Raw genomic sequence first — 21,292 nt, forward strand, 5'->3', positions numbered from 1 at the left:
GTTTGTAATGCGGCGTATGAGGCGGACAGTGTCGTTCACAGTGTTTGTGAGGCGAGTGATGGGGGTGGTGTGCTGGCCATTGGACTGAATAAAGAGTCCGAGGATGCGGAGGCTAGATACGACAGGAAGTGGTGTGCCGTCAAGGGAGACGGTGAGTGGAGAAAACGACAGGGGAACCATACGCCCCGACCGAAGGAGGAAAAGCTCAGATTTCATTGGGGAACAGCTCAACCCGATAGCCCGGGCGTGAGTGGCCACCGCGTCCACACCTGCCTGTAGAGTGGTCTCCATGTCGCCGAAATTGCAGGTGGTCACCCAGAGTATGTCATCGGCGTAGAAAGCATGAGACAGAGCTGGCATAGCGCGTAGAGCACGTGCCAGCGGCAAGAGGGTGAACAAGGACACTAAATAAACACAAAAAGAAGCCCAATTATTGCTAGCAGATCTTTGCAGAACGCAATTTATGGTTTCATGAAAACATTATGCACTTCCTACGCCCTGTGGGAATCGATGTAAGCGAAGCTTTCCGCGCTGGATGCTTTAAATGACGATAATTAGGGGTTATGTTGACGGCTAAAGCTTAATTTCTTCAACGTTTAGTCTAACACGAGAGCGGTGAATTGATGTTAAACGTTACATTGCGTGCACCGCTGATCTTTGTCTGTGTAGTACACAGAACAAGCAGGGAGAGGTGTTTGCTTGCGGCGTTCTGAACCATATTGTCCCGAAGAGAGTTTACCACGGGCCCTTTTCTCTCTTTCCGCGAATGTTGTGGGCTCCTCGATGCGGGAGAGGCCTTTGCGCAGAACTGACAGCGACGGCGCCTCGGGCATGTGCTCACGCCCGGCCGACGCCGCCGCACCTGACAGTCACTACGTGCACGTGTCGCGCCCTCTTCCCACGCTCGGATGTATCGGGTGTCAAAAATTGATCAGTTATGGGCGAATAGATTTTGTATGTGGAGTGTTTACGTGACCATTTTTGGCCTCTTAAACTTTGGCTCTTATTGGATGCTGTCGGTCTGCCTGATTGATCGAAATAACCCATCGGTAGAGAAGCCTGCGCCACCCTCCGGTCCGCGGGTCCTTTAAGTGCTGCAGAAAGCCATTTAAGGAATGGTCTGGGTTGTTTTTAAGAGAGAGCAAGGAGACAGCGGCACAAGGCCCCACTTCACCATGGGAGACCAGGCCGGTCAGGCAGGCCGTCGAGGATGGGTATGACATCGTTTTATATGCTAATATTTGTACAGTGTAAACTTAAAGTAAATGCCAAGTTAATAAGCCTAGTTGATCGAATGCTACCTCTCGTTGTCATCCTACCTACGGATCTGGACTTGCCCCTGCGGGAGCTCATCACCCCTTATTGTCGGCTCCCTGGTGAGCTGGTGCGTCAAAACGAACAGCTGCGTCACTTCGCTACGATATTTTATAACCTCCGAGAGGGTTGAGCGTTGTCATTGCCTCACATGGCACATCCCATTATGGCAGAAGTACTAAACTTGAATGATATATGGGGCTGTATGCGCCAAAACCACATTCGGAATGTGAGGCAAGCCGTAGTGGAGGAGTCCGGATTAATTTTGACACCGTGATGACCTTTAACGTGTCCCGAAATCTAAGTGCACGTGCGTTTTCTATTTCGCTTCGTGGAAATGCGGCTGCCGCGATATGGATCAAATCAGCGACCTCTAGCAATGCCATAGCCGCAAAGCTATCGTGGCGGGCATAGAAGTGTTGCTTTGACGGTTGCCCCTTCAGTAGTGTCTCCTGGACCCGGCGGCGCGCATTAATTATATCGGCTCAGCTTCTGCGCGCCCTGCGTAAGTTGGCCCCTTCACATATTTGCAAAGCGTTTATTTTTCCGAAATAGCAGTAAGGTACTGTACTGTACCTTGAAATTAAGCTTATCCTGTGTATCCACAACCGTTGTCGTATATTAGTTGGGTTTCCTTGCCTTCCCACGTACCCTCCCCACTCTCTTATATGGGAACTGCCTCTTCTCCATTTCCTTCTCTCTGCAGTTCTATCTGCGTCCCCTCTGGCCTCGCATGTTAGTAGAAAGGGAAGCACTGCAGTTTCTGCTATGGTTCTGAGGGGAGTCACGGATAATTACGGCTGTCAAGCAGCTAAGATGGCTATGGCCAATGAGCTCCCGAGGGTATTGTGCACATTCGACGCGGTGGGGAGAAAATTTGTTTCTGCCGTCGCCTTTCCTTTCTTACTCGCGCCTGTCATCGCCACACGTTCTGATCCACCGCCGGAGGCGGTGTGAATGACAGCAGCCGAAAGCAGCAGTGCGAAAGTCGAAGGAAGAGCCAAAGAAAGCTTCGCTTTAAGAAACTGGGTATGCATTCAAGCAAGCCAAAGATGTTGAAAAGAGTTGAACGCTACAGTTGCGCGACATTGATAATCAAGGGAAGCCTCAGCCTGGAGCCAAGATTTCAACGAGCAAACATTTTTGTGACGGTCGTGACAGAGACAATTCCCCAGGCCGAGACATCTTTCTAGTCCACTGTTGATCGGGTTAATGTGAAACCGGGTTAATGTGAAATCATTTGGCAGCAGTGGTCACGGCCGGAAACTACGAACTTCAGGAAAAATATTCTGCTTGCTTTTGCAGTGCTCGTCCTCTATACCTGCAAGCCACGCATGGTCACTTCGGCGCACGTGCTGTGTCTGCGTCCTCTGCATCGTATTCGTCATCAATCTTCGTTCATCACCGGGGCAAGCTGGCTGCGTGGACCACCTGAGTCGATAGCCTCCTCTGCGCACCTTCCTGATCGTGACGTCGCGCTCTTGTTGGTATAAGAAGGACAGCGGAATCGACTTGGCATCATTTGGCAGCAGTGGTGACGGCCGGAAACTACGAACTTCAGGAAAAATATTCTGCTTGCTTTTGCAGTGCTTGTCCTGTATACCTGCAAGCCACGCATGGTCACTTCGGCCCACATGCTGTGTCTGCGTCTTCTGCATCGTATTCGTCATCAATCTTCGTTCATCACCGGGGCAAGCTGGCTGCGTGGACCACCTGAGTCGATAGCCTCCCCTGCGCACCTTCGTGATCGTGACGTCGCGCTCTTGTTGGTATAAGAAGGACGGCGGAATCGACTTGGCATCATTTGGCAGCAGTGGTCACGGCCGGAAACTACGAACTTCAGGAAAAATATACTGCTTCGTTTTGCAGGTTAGTGCCGCTGCTGGTAAAGCATTCATTCAATTTACCGTTTCTTCCGTGACTGCTGCTGCTCGAGGTGCTCGTATTATTTTTGTGCTTGTCACTATGCCTACTTGTGCGGAGCTCGCGAAACGAATTGATCAGCTAGAAGCCATGCTCAAGGGTCGATGTGACGAGGCAGTCGCTGATCTTGTAAAAAAGTGTTCACTGAAGCTGTCAACAGACCCAAACGTTGCTGAAATGAAGCGTGATATGGCGTCTCTGATTCAAAGTGTCGACATGCTCAACTCAATGGTTGAAGAAGCCCGAGCTCAAAATGCTACTTTGACCGCAGCTAACAAAGAACTAAAAACGGAGAATGAAGCACTCTGCAAACGCCTGTCTGAATTTGAGCAGCGGTCAAGAATAAACAATGTGGAAATCAAGGGACTAGCATGCACACAGGGCGAGAACTGTCTTGCGATCATGAAAGCCGTCGGTGAAAGAATATGCTGTCCCATTTCTGACGACGACATCGATGTTGTACACCGCGTCCCAACGAGGTCGGGAACGGGCAATAAGAACATTATTGCTCGGTTCTGCTCAAGGACAAAGAAGCAGGATTTTGTTTCTAAGGCACGAAAGGCTCGCCTAAATTCTAAAGATATCGGCTTCGCAGGGCCGAATCATGTTCCCATTTATATTAATGATCCCCTGACCAGAGAAAACAAAGTGCTGTTTGCGAAGGCTCAATCACTGAAAAGGAAAAAGGGATGGCAATTTCTATGGACCGAGAATTGCCAAATAAAAGCAAGACGAGCGACAGTCGAGTCTTTCGTATCTTGTCAGAGGGTGATTTATCGGTCTTCCGGTAGTTGTAGGAGGGTCAGAATATTAACCTATTTTGTTGCGTTCGGTAATGTCATCTTATTTTTCAACTGAAGAACATAAATCTTTTTTTAGGAACCCATGCCTATCTGCTATTCACTTTAACGCTCGAAGTCTAAAAAACACCATGATGAAATCCCCAACTTTTTAGCATCTTTAGACCACACATTTTCTCTCATCTGCATTTCTGAAACTTGGCTTTCAGATGCAGATAATGATTTATTTGGCTTTCCCTCTTATGCTTCGGAGTATTGCTACCACCCTCATCAAAGCTACGGAGGTGTCGCTGTTTTTATATCTTCAAATGTGCGTTACAAACGAAGACATGACATATCATTTTCAATGCCAAATTGTGAAGCTGTGTGGATCGAACTGGAAGATGCGAACCAGACAATTGTCGGTTGCCTGTATCGCTCACCTTCAACTTCCATATCTGCTTTTTGCAATGACCTGAACGCCATACTTGGTAAGTTGTCTTCAGAAAAGAACGATGTTGTGCTTCTTGGTGACATTAACATCAATCTTCTGGATGACTGCAGCTCTGCTACTACTGCCTACACTAACTGCCTTCATGGATTTGGCTTCGAATCATTGGTTTCGCTTCCAACTAGATGTAAGTTAGGGGCTTCGGCCACCTTAATAGATCACATTTTCCAACCGTATGTGCCCTCCAGTTTGCGGTATACTTGAAATGAACATCACTGACCATTTTCCTGTCTTTTTTAAACTTCCTTATCAATTACATAAGCCTTATCATGAATTCTATAAAGCCGTGATTAATAAAGACGACTTCATCGCTCGCGTTGGTGAGCTAAATTGGTGTTCTGTGTTTTCAGAATCAAACGCTGAATTTGCATTTAATGACTTCTCGGAGAACATAAAGAAATGTATCGTTAATTCTACAAGCTTTGTAAAATGCAGAAGACATGTCCCAGCTTTACAGAACCCTTGGTTAACCAATGGTCTACTCACTAGCCTACGTAAAAAGATAACCTGTACCGAAAAGTTAAACACCGCCCTTTTAACATTCGACTCAAAACTCGCTATAAGATCTATTGTAACCTGCTAAACCGGCTGCTCAGGGTAGCCAAAAGAAAATTTTATGAATTAAGAATAGCTGAAGCCGGCGCAGATTCAAAACGGCAGTGGAATGTAATAAATTCCTTCTTGAACCGAACCCATCGGGCTAAACCAATAAGTACACTTCATTCATCAGACGCCACGTATGAACAAGCAGATGAAATCGCGAACGCATTTAATAAGTTCTTTTGTGACCATTCCTCTGATCATACCACTGATAATCAACTATCATTTCAGCGATGCTTACAATCATTGTACCTATTTCCAACTGGCCCAGATTAAATAATTAATATCATACAAAATTTAAAGGTTACAGGAGCAGGTCTGGACGAAATCAGTTCTATTAATATTAAATTAGTAGTTCATCTTATCGCTCGCCCGTTATCTCATGTGATCAATTTGATCTTTAAGACTGGAGTATTTCCTAGTCAACTGAAAAAAGCAAGAATTATTCCAGTATTTATAAAGGGTGACCGCTCCTACATTTGTAATTATCGCCCTATTGCTATTCTTCCTTTCTGTAGCAAGATTATCGAAAAAGGTATTGAAAAACGCTTAACCAAATACTTCTCAAAATTTAACATTCTTTCGCCAAATCAATTTGGCTTCAGGGTAGGATCCTCGACTGATTGTGCTATACTTTCTTTCACGGATAAAATAAAAGGCGCTATAGATGCCGGTTTCTACGCAGGATCTGTTTTTATCGACTTATCCAAAGCATTTGAATCAATAAACCACGTCATTTTACTTACTAAACTACGAGCAGTAGGCATCGATGGCCCAGCATTAGCACTTATAAAAAGTTACCTAACAGATAGACAACAAGCTGTGTATTTTAGTTCCTCACTTCCTAATTTCAGAATAACCAATAAAGGGGTCCCGCAGGGGTCTGTACTTGGCCGGCTACTATTCCTGCTTTATATAAATGATTTACCCGGTTGTTTAACAGAAACTGAGGCCTTTCTTTACTCCGATGACACTACATTACTTGCAACCGATAGTTCACTAACTTCCCTGACTACTAAGCTAAACACTGATCTGAAAAATATTTTAACGTGGGGCCAGGTTAACTCGCTAAGCATAAATCTTACCAAAACGTCTTTTATGCTTTTTCATTCGAATCACAGGACACCAGAGTTCATTCCCACTGTCAACCTAAACTCTCTTAACATCAGTGCAGTTAATGAATGCTCATTTCTTGGAATAATTCTTGACTCAAACCTAAAATTTACAAAGCATATCGCCTATTTGAAGCGCAAAATTTCTCCCGGTATTAGAATTTTACTTAAATCTAGATATTATTTTAGCAAACCAACATTGCTGACCTTGTATTATTCTTTCATTCACAGCCATCTTAATTATTGCATTACAGCATTGGGTAACACATATCCAACTCATATAGCACCACTACAGCATTTGCAAAATCAAGCCATCCGGATATTGTCATTCAGCTCATTCAACTGCAGTGCTTCTGATATGCTTTTCAACCACAGAATACTTTCAGTAAAAAATATTGTTAAATATAAATTAGCCATAACGTTATTTAAGGTAATACGTAATCCTTCTCCAGTAAATATATTTTCTGCGGCTACTTTGGTTAACTTGAACCGCACAAGGTTTGCAGCTAACAACAATTTCTTATTGCCACTAATACATACTAATTATGGAAAACAATCTGGATATTTCGCAGCATTATCCACTTGGAACAGCCTCCCATTAAATGTCAAGCACTCTTCGTCTTTGAGTTTCTTCAAGAAAACATTATTCACTTTTCTACTAGATAGCCAAAATAATCCACATATCTAAGCTATTCACTTCACTCCTGCTCATTTCCTTGCCGTCTTTTTCTCTTTTTTCTTTAGTTTTTTTTTCTCTCATTTTTAGCCTTTATAAGTATTTTGGTTTGTTCTGTTGCGAATGCCTTAAACTACTGTTTTAATTGTACGACTAGCTATTGACTTTACATTACTTTACAGTTTGTACATATACTTTGAATAATCTTCCTCATAGTGACTATTGTATTGCTGTTTTATGCCTTGTATTTCCTTTAATGCATATATTTTCTAACAGGAGGTCCCCTTTCAGCCACATGCTCTGGGACCTCCTTCTGTATACTTATGTAAACATGTATGTCTCCTTATTAAAGAAATAAACTGAAACTGATATCACTCAAGCTATCCATAAGTGTCATTCAAAAATTTTGGAGGGAAGCCGCTGTGCTCACGATCGTCATTCGTTGTTTGGTGACAAACAAAAATTTGCTTTTCGGATTTGTAATGTTCGTGAAATTTGTAGCTGGCCGGTTGTCTGAGTTTGCGGAGCACTTCAGGCCAGGTTGGATTTCCGTGCACTCTTGTCGCGAACACATTTCGACTACCAGAGAGCTCAGGCAACGCGTGATGCCACTGCCCTGTGTGGATTAATCCGCATCTTGAAAAAATCGCGGCAATTTCGCGACGGAATTAAAAAGAACTACGATTTGGGGCAATCTTTTAGGGGTGGGCTGGTCCACTGAACATCTTGCCACGTACCTGTAAAGCCGGCAAAAGACTTGGCTTGTGCGTGCGCGAAGTAGCGGAAAGTTCTGCAGCTATGGAGCTAAACATAAAAGATCGAATGTATTCAAAAACACGGTCCACCTTGCTTCGCCTACAAACAAGTACTGATTCAGACGATGGGGCACTGAAAACCGAATCAGGCTAGAAAACGGGTTCTATAAATATCTCATAGCTTGACTGGCATGAAAACTTTCCTAATCGAGCTATAAGTCTAAAGACCTCGCGAATATGGCCCCATACTTACTTGTAACTGTTAGCGATATTCGCTAGAGTCATTGCACCGATCCTGGCGTGTACTAAGTCCACGATGCGTGCCTGTAGGGAAGAAGGGGAAGAGGAATACACCGCCAATGCGCATGCCTTCAAGGCATTCCTGGACACAAATGCTAGGACACTTCAAAAAGCACAGGCAAACTTTTTCCCGACTGCTAAAGTGGTTTACGGAATGTTGCGGATAGATTCTCTTGCTACAGTCAATGCACCATGTAATGGCAGTTATTCAATGAAAGGATATTTTAACGGACGCCTTCAGTACCGATCAAACTCTCTTCTTTGCGCTCACTTATTCCGCGTGAATAAATTGTTTACGTGAGTCGTCAGCTGTCCGTTGTCGCGCAGTATGTCCTATGGAAACGAAAGCAGTGCTGGCGGCACCAACTAGCCGTTGCGATTAAATTCCAAGGTTTCTGGAAAGTCCAACTGCATGCCTGAAAGGAGTGCTTCTTATTAATCTATCATGTCACATTAGGAATGTTTCCATTCGCCTTGGTACCTCCCATGTGAATGACAAAATTAAGAAAGGCTAACTAGAATCGCTGCATTATTTTTTTCGCGTATGTGAACCTTCGAAACTTCCTTGCATCAAGTGCATAAGAACGTGCACGTAAGTGGTTTTTATTCACGCATATTTTTATTTGCAGAAAACTTCGATCTGAGCTTCCAGGCGCGCCGCTCAGCAGACACCTCAATCGTGCAGCAAATCAGCCTACATTGCTGTTCAACGTGGATGCTGCGTTCTTAATCAGCTCCGTGACGATACTTCAGATTACAACTGCCATATCTTCGCTCTCTGATTAGCCGTCTAGGGCGAGCAGGAAAAGGCATTTACTATACGCGAATACAGAGCTATTCTTGAAAATCGTGCTCAGTATCGCAGGCAATTTTCGCAAATGGAGCTACAACCCATAATTCTGGCAATATGGAAAGGCGTATCCCACTCCCCCAAAATTTCGCTCGCACACTATGCATTGCAGGAAGCCATCCAATTACTGCACTAGTGCAGCATTTTTTTTTTTTTGTAGAAGTAAGCGGGAATGAGGAAACAAATTATTGACTGCGAAAAGATCAGGAGGTGAGCTGCACCACCCAGCCAGTTGTCCCCGCGTTAAGCCATCTTTGCTGTTACCTCAACCATGTTGCGAGAAAGAACTTTACCTCCTGGCTTCTACAACATCGCAGCCGAAATTCTGCCAACTTTTCTGTCGGAACACTCTCCTATATCCTTTCTTCCCATTCTCACTAACGCTCTCCTGCAGGCGTTTTGGTAAGCTTTGCATTTTACCACAAGATGTATTTAATGGCACTGATGGCTGGCTAGTTTCCTCTGCAGGCGCCATGCCGGTAGCGTCTCCTCAAGGGCAGGCTCAAGGGCTTACTTCTAAAAGGGAAGGGTTGTTCAAGCTGTTTGAATTTGAACTGTTTTCACAGCATACATCGCTTGAAAACTTGCAGAAGATGATCGTCTCCGCGTGATCTACAAACCGCACTTTGTTGGCAACAGCCAAACCTCGTATAAGGTCCCCTGAACAGCATCCGCTGCGTTCAAAAGCTAACCTTGTACTTTCGCTCCTCCTCTTCGGTGGTGACCATGGAGTAGGCCTGCCTCTCGGTCTTCACGAACTGGACCGCGTGTTCACTCCACAGGTCCTCGTCGCCATATTTCAGTGCCGCCCACATCCACATGTAGCCGGTGAAGTCGTGCGGCCGGACGCTGCGGGACGCAGAACAAGCAGCGGGTTCGTTCTAAAGACTTGGTCTTGTTGAAGTTATTGTGTCCTTACATCATCCAGTGCAACCAAAATCCGCATTATCGACTGATGGAAAGAGCTCAAATAAAAGGAAGTAAAACCGCACTCACCCTCCTCGGTAACGCCATACTCTTCAATTTCTACACTGATGGCCTCAACTGCAACAAACAGCCTTCATTTGAAGAAGAGTTTTTTTTCTGTTTCCTAGTGTGAGATCGTTACAATTGTTCGACTGTTTCCCGGCTACGGAAGTGAGCTAGAGAACCACAACTATCTACTAAAATTCTTAAAACTGTACTCGCCTTACAACCTAGAAAATTCTACTTTGACTATTTTCACCGATATATGCGCCATCTGTCGGTGATAACTCACTGCCAGCTTGTGATAGCATCGCATGCGGCATCGCATTCTACATCAGAGATTTGATGGAATAGTGCAGATTGGCTGCAAATGAGCGCAAGAGCAAATAATTATAGAATTTTTTCTGTCATGGTAAGTTGGACGGTTTCCTTAAATATTAAGTCAAGGTAAAGCGATAGATTAGTGTTCGAGACTCTCTAAGAGGTCAGTATTATTGCGAACAAAGCCTTAATACTCGAAAAATTTGGGTAAATGCAGGACATCATTCGAGACTCCTCCGGGACTTTCAAGCACTTGCCCGATGACGAAAGCACTCATCAGGTAAGTTCTGTCACTTGTACTCAAGTAGTCGTTGCAAAAAGACCTTGTACTGTATTACACGACAAAATAACCCGCTACTTGTCCACATGTAGCCGGTGAAGTTTCTAAATTTCAATTTTAGAAAAAAGAACTCATTGAAATTACCCTTGACAACGACGCGGGTGGTCGAAAGGTTTCGTTTTCGCTTAATTTTCGCCGCCCACGCTTTCGCGTTTCGCTAGTTTTGTGCTCACGTAGTGCTGCCCTGCTTTTGCTGGCTCGTGAAACTCGCACAAACTGCAAGTAGCAGACAATTCAATTTCCACGTGATATCGCGGGATGTCCGAACAGTCTACGCCACTAGGCCAAAAAGCAGCTGCAACGCCGGATTCTAACGTTAACTGTCTCGGCTCGGTAGTATCGCCTGTCGGGTGCAGTTTTACTCACCGACGGCAGCAAAGGGCGGTGATGGCATATGCAGTGTAACCACTCCATCAGTAGGGTGGCGGGAGATTTGAATTTCGAAAAAGGTATTCGGACCCTTCAGATGCAATTTTCTCGTAAACTAAGGTTTTTTTTCTTTTTTTTTTTTGGCACGAAACAAGAGTTGCGAAGTTTCTGGAATGGTATTTAAACAGTCCACGTCGTCTTATTAGTTTTTAGTCGTCACTGCGAGAATTATTTCAAAAAGTATACAGTGCCGCAATTTCTCTTCAAAAATAATTCAACCTTTTGTAGATCATACCTTACGAGGGTCGGCCTACTCTGTTCTGGGGTTGGTAGCGTTTACTCTTTGACATATTACAAAAGTAAAACGTTACAATTTGGAGGCATAGATGGGTATAAAAGTACCCTATACGATATTTAAATTAGTTACTTCAGGATACATATGCAAAGTCGAGAATCAGGTTCTAACTCTAATTAGTCGGTATGCATCTGCGCGAAACACTATACTTTGCGTAATTTTTGGCTGATACATCTTTAGAATACGTTCCCCTGTGGAAAGATGGAAGTGTTGACAACTTTTACATACTACATTACATTTCCTTACAACATCTTAAGGCGTATATCTCGAAGCTTATGCTATGCTCATGATCTATGGACGCCACTTGGCTTCAATTGCACAATTGGGACGTGCGCGCCAAAGTTAATAGGCTAATATTAGACGAAAACTTGTCATGCGAGTAATATTAGCTTGCTAAATATATCCAGCTAATGTCGCGAGACTGCGCTGCAGCCTCGAGAATTCATTTAGTTTTTTTTCTGAAACAATTACAGACATAATTTAGCCAATAAGGAAAATTTCAGTTTTCTCCGGCTAACTGAAAATCAAGTGTGGATCGCGCTCGCGACCCCACACACACACACAAACGTTCAGTGATTAAATTGAGATTTTGTACATTTACTGTTGCCAGTCAACATTTTCTCTGCGAATTTATACCGCGCTTCAGAACACTGTCATTATTTGAGTAGTGAAAATTCTACAAGGCGTGTTGGCGTAACCACTGTGCCATCACACAACTTCACTATAGGCATGTATTCTCTATGGCCTATGCATCCCATCAGCCTTAAATTTAGGTCGCATAATAATCAATTATGTAAATGTTCCTGCCCCTCGTTACACGTTCAGCGGAGCTGACAGGTAGGCAAGGCTCCGCCTAGCGGTGCAACCCAGCTGTAAAGCTTTAGCATAGCGCTGATGAACTCGTGAAGGGTGGTGTCGTTATTCGGCACAAATAGAAATAAAATAAAACAAAGAAATGAAGGCAGATAGATTCCCCCATTGCATCGGTTTCGGTACAGACGTCCTGATGCGGTACATGTCATGATGAAGGGATTTACGCTTTACTGAAAACTACGCTAAATGATGTAGCTGGCCCGCTACAAGAGGGCATATATCTACATTGCAAGCTTTTTGGCTATAGCACTTTGTCCTAAGGCACATAAACTGCCTAAAACTCAGCAACTAAATCGATTTCCTTGTCAAAAACAATTATAAGGAGCTGGAGCAGAAGAGAGCCAATACTTGTAAATAGAATGGTGCCGGAACTTACACTCCTTTATACTGCTTCGCAGCCTCGCCCAGAAGGTACCAAGCGTTGATGGCGCCCGGCTGGTTCTGAAAATGCAGCCGTTATTAGAGCGAACCATTCTCCAAGGTTGTTTCACACTGACGAGTACGAATTAGAACATTGAATTTCTTTACAAGTCTTCCCGCGAAGTTGCTCATATTAATCTTAAATACTGACCACGTATGTTGAGCCATGTTCACCTCAGCGCAGGTGATTTCGTGGTTATCAGGTGAAAACACGAGCGGAGAGGCGCACCCCGCAATGACACAGCTTCTCGCGCTGACATTTCTTAGTTTTGTCATGTGAGAGCATCACACTGAAATTAAGTACTTTCCGAGGCGTCCAATATCCAAGAAGCCAAATGAGTCTGGGGTGACTAATGTGTGCGCTCCTTCCTTACTCGGAATGAGGAAGCTAGTGTTCTGAAGAATGTTCTCACGCTGCGACTGCTCGTTCTCATGAACTTTCGCAGTTGTCAGCCAATAGTCATGGTGACCGGCGAAAAGAAAAGCATTTGCCTCAAATAAGGCTTTTTTGGATACCATAGATGGTTAGCATCAACGCAAAAAAATATCGAGTGAATTTTGTTTGCAATATCTTTTTTACCTTGTTTTCATGGTGCTATGTGTCTGCAGAGTAGATAAAGTGGTCCTGGAAAAGCTACCCTTTCACACCACGCGTGTCACCAACACACTCGCGACAGGCAGCGGTACGTTAAGTAAGCGAAGCTTTTTGTTTGACTACTTCACCAACTCTGGCGTCGCTGCCTGGCCGCTAGGTCCTCTTTGGGTCGGCCGCTACTGCGGTGCATATAATTGTGGATGTAATATATGGGTTATAAATAATTCGAAAATTCACCGACGATTACGATATTCCCTAATGCGAAACTTGGGCGAAGTTTTGTACGCGTTCTCATTTCGCCATATATTGAGGCCAATAATTTCAGAGAGACAAGCAGCAGAATCAGCAATCGTCGACAATCTGATCTACGGGTCAAGCGCGCCGGCTTTTATGCATAAGTCGTCAAAGGTTCCAATGTACTCACTGCTGCTGCTTGGCTTCCAGAAAGTAGCACACAATTTGCGTCGTGCATATGCTTAGATTACAAAAAGCCTTCATCTGAAGAGCCAACGGATGGAACTATGGATACCATTCGAGAAACTTCCGACAGTCCAGCTGCGTCGTGCATCGAGGAGTAACGGTTAACATTTGTTAGCCGCTGGAAAGCTGTGACCGAAGGAACATAAAGAAGTCTTCGTCGAAAAGACGACGGCGCGCAACACTGGAGCCATCTCGTAGTGGTCGTCGTCGTAGACACTACGCTTGCACCGCACTATGCCTTCCTCATGCTTTCGCCAAACATTCCATCCCGCTTTCCACCTCATGCTCAAGCTGCACCTTCCTCCTCCCCCTTCTTCCTTGCGCTGTTCTCTCTCCCCGCTTTTTTTCATCCCCTGTTGCGCTCCACGATCACGCTTTCATCCGCTGCGCTCGTTCGCTCGGTTACATCGGGAACGCCGCTCGAAGAAGGAACGGACGCCCAAGAGCTGCGCTCTAAAAGGTACCCGCAATGTTGCCCATATAAAACTTGCATGCTGGCCATGTATGCACATGCATGTCTGCGTAAGAAAAATATCTCCCTATGTAAAACGTGATCATATATTGCCGGTTTTCGGGCATTTATCTAAAGCGCAACGACCACCTAACGGAATGGTGAAATATATTTACCGATTCTCTCATTTAATTTCCTTGATTTAGGCAATCACTATATACCACAGTGTTTGCACGTTATTAGTTAGTCTTCCAAAATGGGTATGTCTGACTGAGATACAACAGCTGCAAAAGCCTTAAATGCTGCTTGATACGTATCGTACTTCTCTCTACACACGCCTATCACAACGAAATTGTTCCCATCACGGTTCCTTGGGAAGTGTTTATTCAACCGCTCTATTTAGGCATGGCTTAGCGTAGCTTCCAACACGTGCAATAAGCCTGGTTTTCCTTATTTGTCGCTTAAGATTTATGCGTGGCCCTTAATGTGGCGCCAAAATAATCGCAATTCCCAGTGAAAAGCGGAACGCGTTGTTGGTAGCAGCGCCAGGGTACAGCGTACCACAGCCGCGGGCAGTCAGTGCCGGAGCGACGTGCCGAAACGTCTATTCAGCGCGGTGGAACACTTTCCAGAGCGCACAGGTGGATTCCAGTTTTCAATTCAATATCTTTCACTCTATAGTGAAAATGCATACAAAAATGCATCCTTACTTTCTTCAGAATTATTTGCAACTTTCTACCGACTTTATTACCATCCTATTCACTTTTACTTGCGATTAACGCATGTTACAAGAAAGTTGGCAGGCTCCGTTTTTACTTTCGTTTGAAGAAAGTTTGCTAAAAAAGTTGGTAGACTCTTTTCTTACTTTCGTTTAAACATTTTCTTAATATAATGTTTTAGAAAGGTTGATAGGCTCTGTTCTTACTTTCGTTAGAAGCAAGTTTGTTAAAAGAAAGTTTAAAAAATTTGTAGGGTCTTATCTCACTCACGTTTGAAGAAAGTTGGTTTCAAGATGGTTGGCGGTGTTCTTTTATTTAAATAAAATTAAACAGCTGCATTCAATTTATTTGCTCATTCAACACTGAAATAAAGATCCATAACATGCAAAACTGGTACTACATGAATGGCACAAATACACGAATAGCAATAGTAACTAGCACGAATATACCACAGTGTCAAAGTGATAATTATTTCGTGCAGCTTAAAAGAAAACAACGAGACAGATTAACTTGTTGCTTCGCATGCACATGTAATCAGCTGAAGCAAAGGTAAAATATATTTGCCCTATCAAGTGAACATGTCTATTTATAATGTTTCTTCTATTTAAAAAATAAAGAGTTTTACACATTGGGAATCCAACCATTTACTTGTCCGTGTGCAGCAGAGACGCTACCACTGCGCCATCTAAAACAGTTGCACTATTGTATTGCTTGACATATTGTAAGTCTGTTCTTTTGTTCGCGACGCTTGTTTCTTTTACCTCGGCTTCTTAAGAAACCTTTCTTGTACTATTCTGTACAAATTGCGCACAAAACTTGGTTGTCTCACAAATGCAGTACCTGCAGCCGCGGTTAGAAGTGTTTCTTTCTTTTCATAGCTAAGGGTGATCGCTGTGTTGAGATTAGTGGTCGAACAGAATACGACAGCACGAATTGGGTGCACAACTGAATAATTTACGATTGTCTGGCTGAGCAATGAAATTAGCAAAAGTGAACCTAGCGCGGCCGCATCTGTTTGTTTACGCGTGCGTGCAAACAGTACGCTTGCCGCACATCAGCCGAAGATCCAGCTGCTGAAGCAGGCCAGCCAGCGCCAAGTTTTGTCATCTTTATTCCTGACGCTAAGAGGAAATATGGTCTCGCCAATTCAATATGAGGACACACATTCTAGAAAACACGACACTTGGCGCCATAGGAAGCCTGCATATGAGCGGTGATCATGAATCTGTGCTCGGTGGCCATCAAAGATGCCCGTAGGCCGCCCGCTATTGCAAGCAGATAGAGTTGCACGGGCAGTGCTTTTTGCCTCGTGTTCCACAACCACAGTTCGCCCATGGTCCGGCTTAAGTCCCTGTATGTCTCACAAATGAGTAAGCCTGCCCAGGGACTGTCAGCTCAACAAATGGGGCCTAAATACCGGCCGTCCTTGAGTAACAAACTCGAATATCGAAGGCCCTGCTTTTCCAAACTGCATGCGCCTGAAGCGGACGCGAATCTTGCAGGTTAAATCCACTTGGTTAACCGCAGTACACGCTAACCGCAGTGTGGTGCTGCTGCAGTGTTTGTTTCGGAGTTCCAAGAAATAGTCATTGATGGGGGGGGGGGGGGGGGGGGGGGAGGATATAGGAGCATAGGAAGTGACCATAAACGCATCATTTTGAACATGAATATGTAGTTCGAAAAGAGCGCAAGGAGTTCAAGATGGCCCGTCCAAATTTCAACGCTGAACAAATAACAAATATAGTCACTACAGTCGAGGACGAACTTTGCAAATTGCCAAGTAAAGGGTAGGAATATAGTGAGCTTATAAGTGTAATAACACCTGAAATACGGAAAGAGAAACAGCATCTTCGTTGGAAAGGAAAAACCAAACCGAAAAGCTGGTGGAACAGGGAGATACGAGAAGTGATTGCCGAACGACAGGAAGCATCCGAGAGCACAGGTAGTCAAAGAAGGCGCAGTTAGCAGCAGGATGAAGTAGCCAGTAAATGGGAAATATACCGGGAGAAAAAGCTTGTGGTTCAAATACTGGTGCAATCAAAGATAAAAGGTGAAAGTTATCGTTCGTTGTCAGAAATACGTGGGAAGAAGGCCTCGCCAACTATATTTTGGAACCACATAAAATTATTAGGAAGGAAGTCAACAACCATTTGAACAACATAGCCTAGACTAAGATGGAAGCAAACTGGAAAGAGAAGCAGCACTAAATTGCACCCTAAAAGTAACAGCCGAATATTTCCACGGAAATAATGAGGTTGTATTTGAACAAAAAAAGAGCATGAAATGAAAACAGATGGAAAAGCAGCTGGCGATATCAATTGTAAGAAAACAAGAGAGAATTCCTAAGCACAAAGCCACATGGCTAGACGAGGTTCCAGTTAGACTGATTAATACACTAGGACAGAAAAGTAAGGAAGCTCTCGTGAAAGCAGTGGAAAAGCTTTTAAACAAAGGCGAATATAAGACAGTCGGCGACGTGGTAGACAAGCGACGCGGTAATATACAGGCTAGCTATGCAGGCAGCCAAATTAAAGCTGCAAGCATGGTCAGAGAATAATGGCATTTCTAGAGAACTTCAGAATGGCTTCAGAATAGCTAGGCGTTTGGATGATAAGATATTTGTTCTTACTCAATGTATTTAAACATCAAGAGCCGAAAGCAGACTGTTATATGTGGCCTTCTTAGACATTACAGGAGCTTATGACAACGTAGACCACAACATTTTGTGGGACATTCTAGAAGGAGAAGGCTTAGGCGACGATTGTCTACAGCGTTTTTGAGAGACCTATTTAGAAAATACCATTTGCGTTGAATGGTTTGCGTTGAATGGGAAGGGATGAGGAGCGAGGAGAAAGTTGATGTCAACAAGTGACTGAGGCAGGGGTGCTCTTTATTCCCACTACTGTTTATGATGTACATGCTGAGGATGGAGAGGGCGCTGGAAGGAAGTAATACCGGATTTAATCTCTCATACAAACAGGCGCGTACACTAGTAGAGCAGCAGCTTCCAGGTTTATATTATTCGGAGCCCATTGTGCTGCTAGCTAACAAGCAAAGTGATTTGTAACGTCTGGCTATAATATCTATGGACAGGAAGGCAAGAACTTAGGTTTGCAATTTAGTCTTAGAAAATCAGGTGTTATGGTATTCAATGAAAACAGTGATCAGAAAGTGGCAATACAGGGTCGGGAAATACCACGGGTAGGAGAATATAAATACCTTAGTATATGGATAAGCGAATGCAATAGATATATGGAAACAGAAAAAAAAAACAGTAACAGTAAAGGGGAAGAGAAATGCAGCAATAAGCAGAAATGCAGCACACAGCGCTATGGGGATACAATAGGTACCAGATCCTCCGAGGTATGTGGAAAAGGTGTAATGGTACCAGGACTTAATTTGGAAATGTGGTTGTTTGCTTTAAATCAGGAGCACAATCAGGACTCGACGGGAACCAAAGGTCAGTGGGTCGCCTCGCATTGGGCGCTCACGGGAAGACTACAGATGAAGCTGTGCAGGGTGATATGGGCTGGGCTAGTTTTGAAGTAAGGGAAGCTCGCAGTAAAATTGAGTATGAAGACCGGCTGAGGAATATGGAAAATGTATATGGGTTGGGAGAGTGTTAAGCTATCTGTACATTAAAATCATTGATTTGCAGTACTAGGAAGCTTACCAGCAAGTACACGGCCCGTAGAGTGAGCAACACAGCAACAAAGAACCTCAAGCGGAACGTTCGGAAGAGTGTAGGATTGGGCTGGTTGGTAAAACATAGTTACACTGGAAGTACAGTGCGCAAAGGACAATCCACAAGGACAGGACGTTGAAAGTTAGCTCTTGTCCTGTCTAGTCTTGGTGGCTCGTCCTTTGCGCCCTCTGTTTCCTGTGTAACTCAAGCGGAAAGTCAGAGAGGCTGAAATAATCTCATAGGTGGCGGCAATGCGAAAGAAACATGCCATGAGTGACTGCTTAAGAATAAAAAAACAAAATCAGGAAAGAAACAATTTATGATTACTCAAAGGGAAGCTCATTACTTTTCGAAGCGAGATCTCGATGCCTTAGAACACGCACCTATAAAGCAAGGTATAAGAAGGAAGAAGCATGTGCTTGCTGTGGTAAGCTAGGGAAACTATGGAGCATGTTTTGTTAGAATGGGAAGATATCTGCCCAGTGGTTGATTTAAGCACCACTGGCCTCCTTGAAGCCCTTGGGTTCAGCGACAGCACGGGAAACGTAAGCTCGTCCGCAATAGCGATTAGTAAGAGGCGATTAGAGGACTGATGCAAGAAAAGTAGGGAAAGGACAAAAAAGAGAGAGATACGAAAGCAGAGTTCGCAATAGGGGGTCCGAAAATTTGGCTTTGGGAGCTCATCGGGATTTTTCTTTCTTTTTTTTTTAACCTAGGTAGGATATTAGGCAGTATAATAGCAAGAGCTTTGTGGTGCAAACCACCGGCACGTTGCAAAGGGGACGCTCGTAACCATCCATCCATCCGTTTCTACCCCCGACGACGTTGGCTGTGCCTGAGTGCTCGTTGCAGTAAAGGGGTAGTTGAATGCCTAGACAAAATGTGCTCCTTATCCTGTGCATTATCCAGCGCAGCACCTCTGGACTCGTGTAACGCTAAGAGTTCGCTGTGTGTTTCGTGCGACGCACCAGTGTCAAAAGTGCCCTACTGCAGTGCCTGTCCGAGCAGCCTTTGTTCTGCCGAGCTGCCTGCCCGAACTCTCTCGTGAAATGCCTGGTACTTGGGCTCGACTTTGCTGAAGGTTGTGCTTTCCTGGCGCTGCAGTTCATCGGAAGTTCAAAGGGATTTGCGCCAGAAAAACGAAGGTGAAACGGAACGTGTGATACGAAGGAGCCTTTTGCGACCACGTCTTGAAAGGTACGCGAGTTTGGCGCGTACCTTTGTGACTCCTTTGAAATCATTTTCTTGAGTGCTCAGAAGTGCGTGTTTCAAATGATGTGCAATGACGTGTCGGCGACACGTTTGGGCAAATGTATAAAAAAGCCGTGCTTTTCTTGAATAAACGTTGCTTAAAGTCAACGCTCGTGTTGTCGTCTTCTCGTCTCGCGTCCCTTCTACGTTTTACGCTGTCAACACCACGACTGTACATGTGTAATGTACACGTCGATGTCTCACATGCGTCGCGTACACGATTGATATGTTTGACGCTTGAACAGATATCAGCTTCTATGAAGCCTTTTTCATGTATACAGCTCGGTTTGAAGGCGCGCGTTGCGAGAACCTGTCTTTATTGATTCTGTTCTTGGGTGCCTCCTCGTACTGGTCTTCTACATTGCAGGGCATATATAGTCCCATATTACAATAACGAAGTTTCTTTTTCATAGAGACATTTATATATATATATATATATATATATATATATATGGCATCAGGAACAGGATGTCAGCTCTTGCGATCACCAACTCCCATTTGTGTAATTTCTTGGTACTCTTTTATTGCTACTTCACACGGTCGTGACGTTTCATTTATCGAGTTATTTCTATTGTTGGATATTTGTTTTTTCATGTTTACTTGCTAAGAATGTACAATTTCATTGTACTCCTTTCTTTTTGCTGATTACCTGCATCCTCTCTTCACGCTTTACTCCTTCGGGAGCCTCTGCGTTAAATGAATAAATAAATGAATAAATAAATTAAAGCACTGCGTAATAAATTAAAGATTGAAGTTTTCTAGCAATACTTCCCACTCGATTCTATGCCACTCATCCCCCACCGTTAACGGCCGGCTATTCCAGTACGTAAAACAAGGGCCAGGGCGTTGGTCAGATTACCAACGAAGAGCGAAGAACATCGCTACGAAATGACGGCTTAGGTTTCAAATTGTTTTTTCATGTGCTCAACATTCATTTCTTAACCCAATGTTCTATGTTTTACTGCATATTTGAGTTTTGGGGAATATTGTCTTGGTAGTCTGATGTTTTCCACTGATTTATTTCCTTACTGAAATTGGTACAAAATAGCGCTGCAACGTCCTGAGATATAACGAAGAACCATTTGCATGACCAGATGCAGATTTATGTACCTGCCTGTGTGAGGTTCTTTTTGCAATTCCACATGACTTTGGGAAATCACAATTGTCCACCTTCGCAGTGCTATAAATAAAAATTTCTTACTCTTGAAGGCTATGCCCTTTCTGGTGGCATCCCTACACCCCGCAGGAATCTGCTGCACTGCTGGAAGCTGGACAGCACAACAATAAAGCACCTGATCTGCGTGCTTTCACAAAAGTGCGTACAAAACCATCACTACCTTGCGAGTTGTAGGATACGTTTGAGTAACATGCAATCATTTTTCTGTATGTGCCATTTTCAGAATTTGTAGTGGCAGTTAATATGAATTTTATCTTTTGGTGATCTGCAGGGCCCTCAGTTTAATCAACTTACCGAAGTAGCCTCCACTGCGTGAAATATAATGGGGGGGTGGGGGGGGGGGGGGGGGGGGCTTGAGTAAGTGCGTATAATATACTCCACAAAGGCTATATATTAATCTAGCCAAACTGCCTTTCTAAGAACTTCGTAGAGATGCATGAGGTGTCCAGACGTGTATCCTGTTTGTCTTT

At 44.1% G+C, this 21,292-nt stretch overlaps 1 protein-coding gene across 5 annotated transcripts in view; it reads right to left on the bottom strand.

The window, feature by feature from the left end:
- Window positions 1-21,292, bottom strand: part of LOC126526230 (uncharacterized) — a 233,582-nt gene that overhangs the window by 83,911 nt on the left and 128,379 nt on the right. For all 5 annotated transcript variants that reach the window (XM_050174148.3, XM_055068109.2, XM_055068110.2 and 2 more), the window contains 3 exons: window positions 12,421-12,485; window positions 9,513-9,669; window positions 7,924-7,994 (listed from right to left, as the gene is read on the bottom strand). In XM_050174148.3, coding sequence (XP_050030105.2) covers window positions 7,924-7,994; window positions 9,513-9,669; window positions 12,421-12,485 — 293 coding nt within the window. The remainder of the gene's footprint in view (window positions 1-7,923; window positions 7,995-9,512; window positions 9,670-12,420; window positions 12,486-21,292) is intronic.

This window comes from Dermacentor andersoni, chromosome 8, assembly GCF_023375885.2.
Source record: "Dermacentor andersoni chromosome 8, qqDerAnde1_hic_scaffold, whole genome shotgun sequence".
Classification (NCBI taxonomy): domain Eukaryota; kingdom Metazoa; phylum Arthropoda; class Arachnida; order Ixodida; family Ixodidae; genus Dermacentor; species Dermacentor andersoni.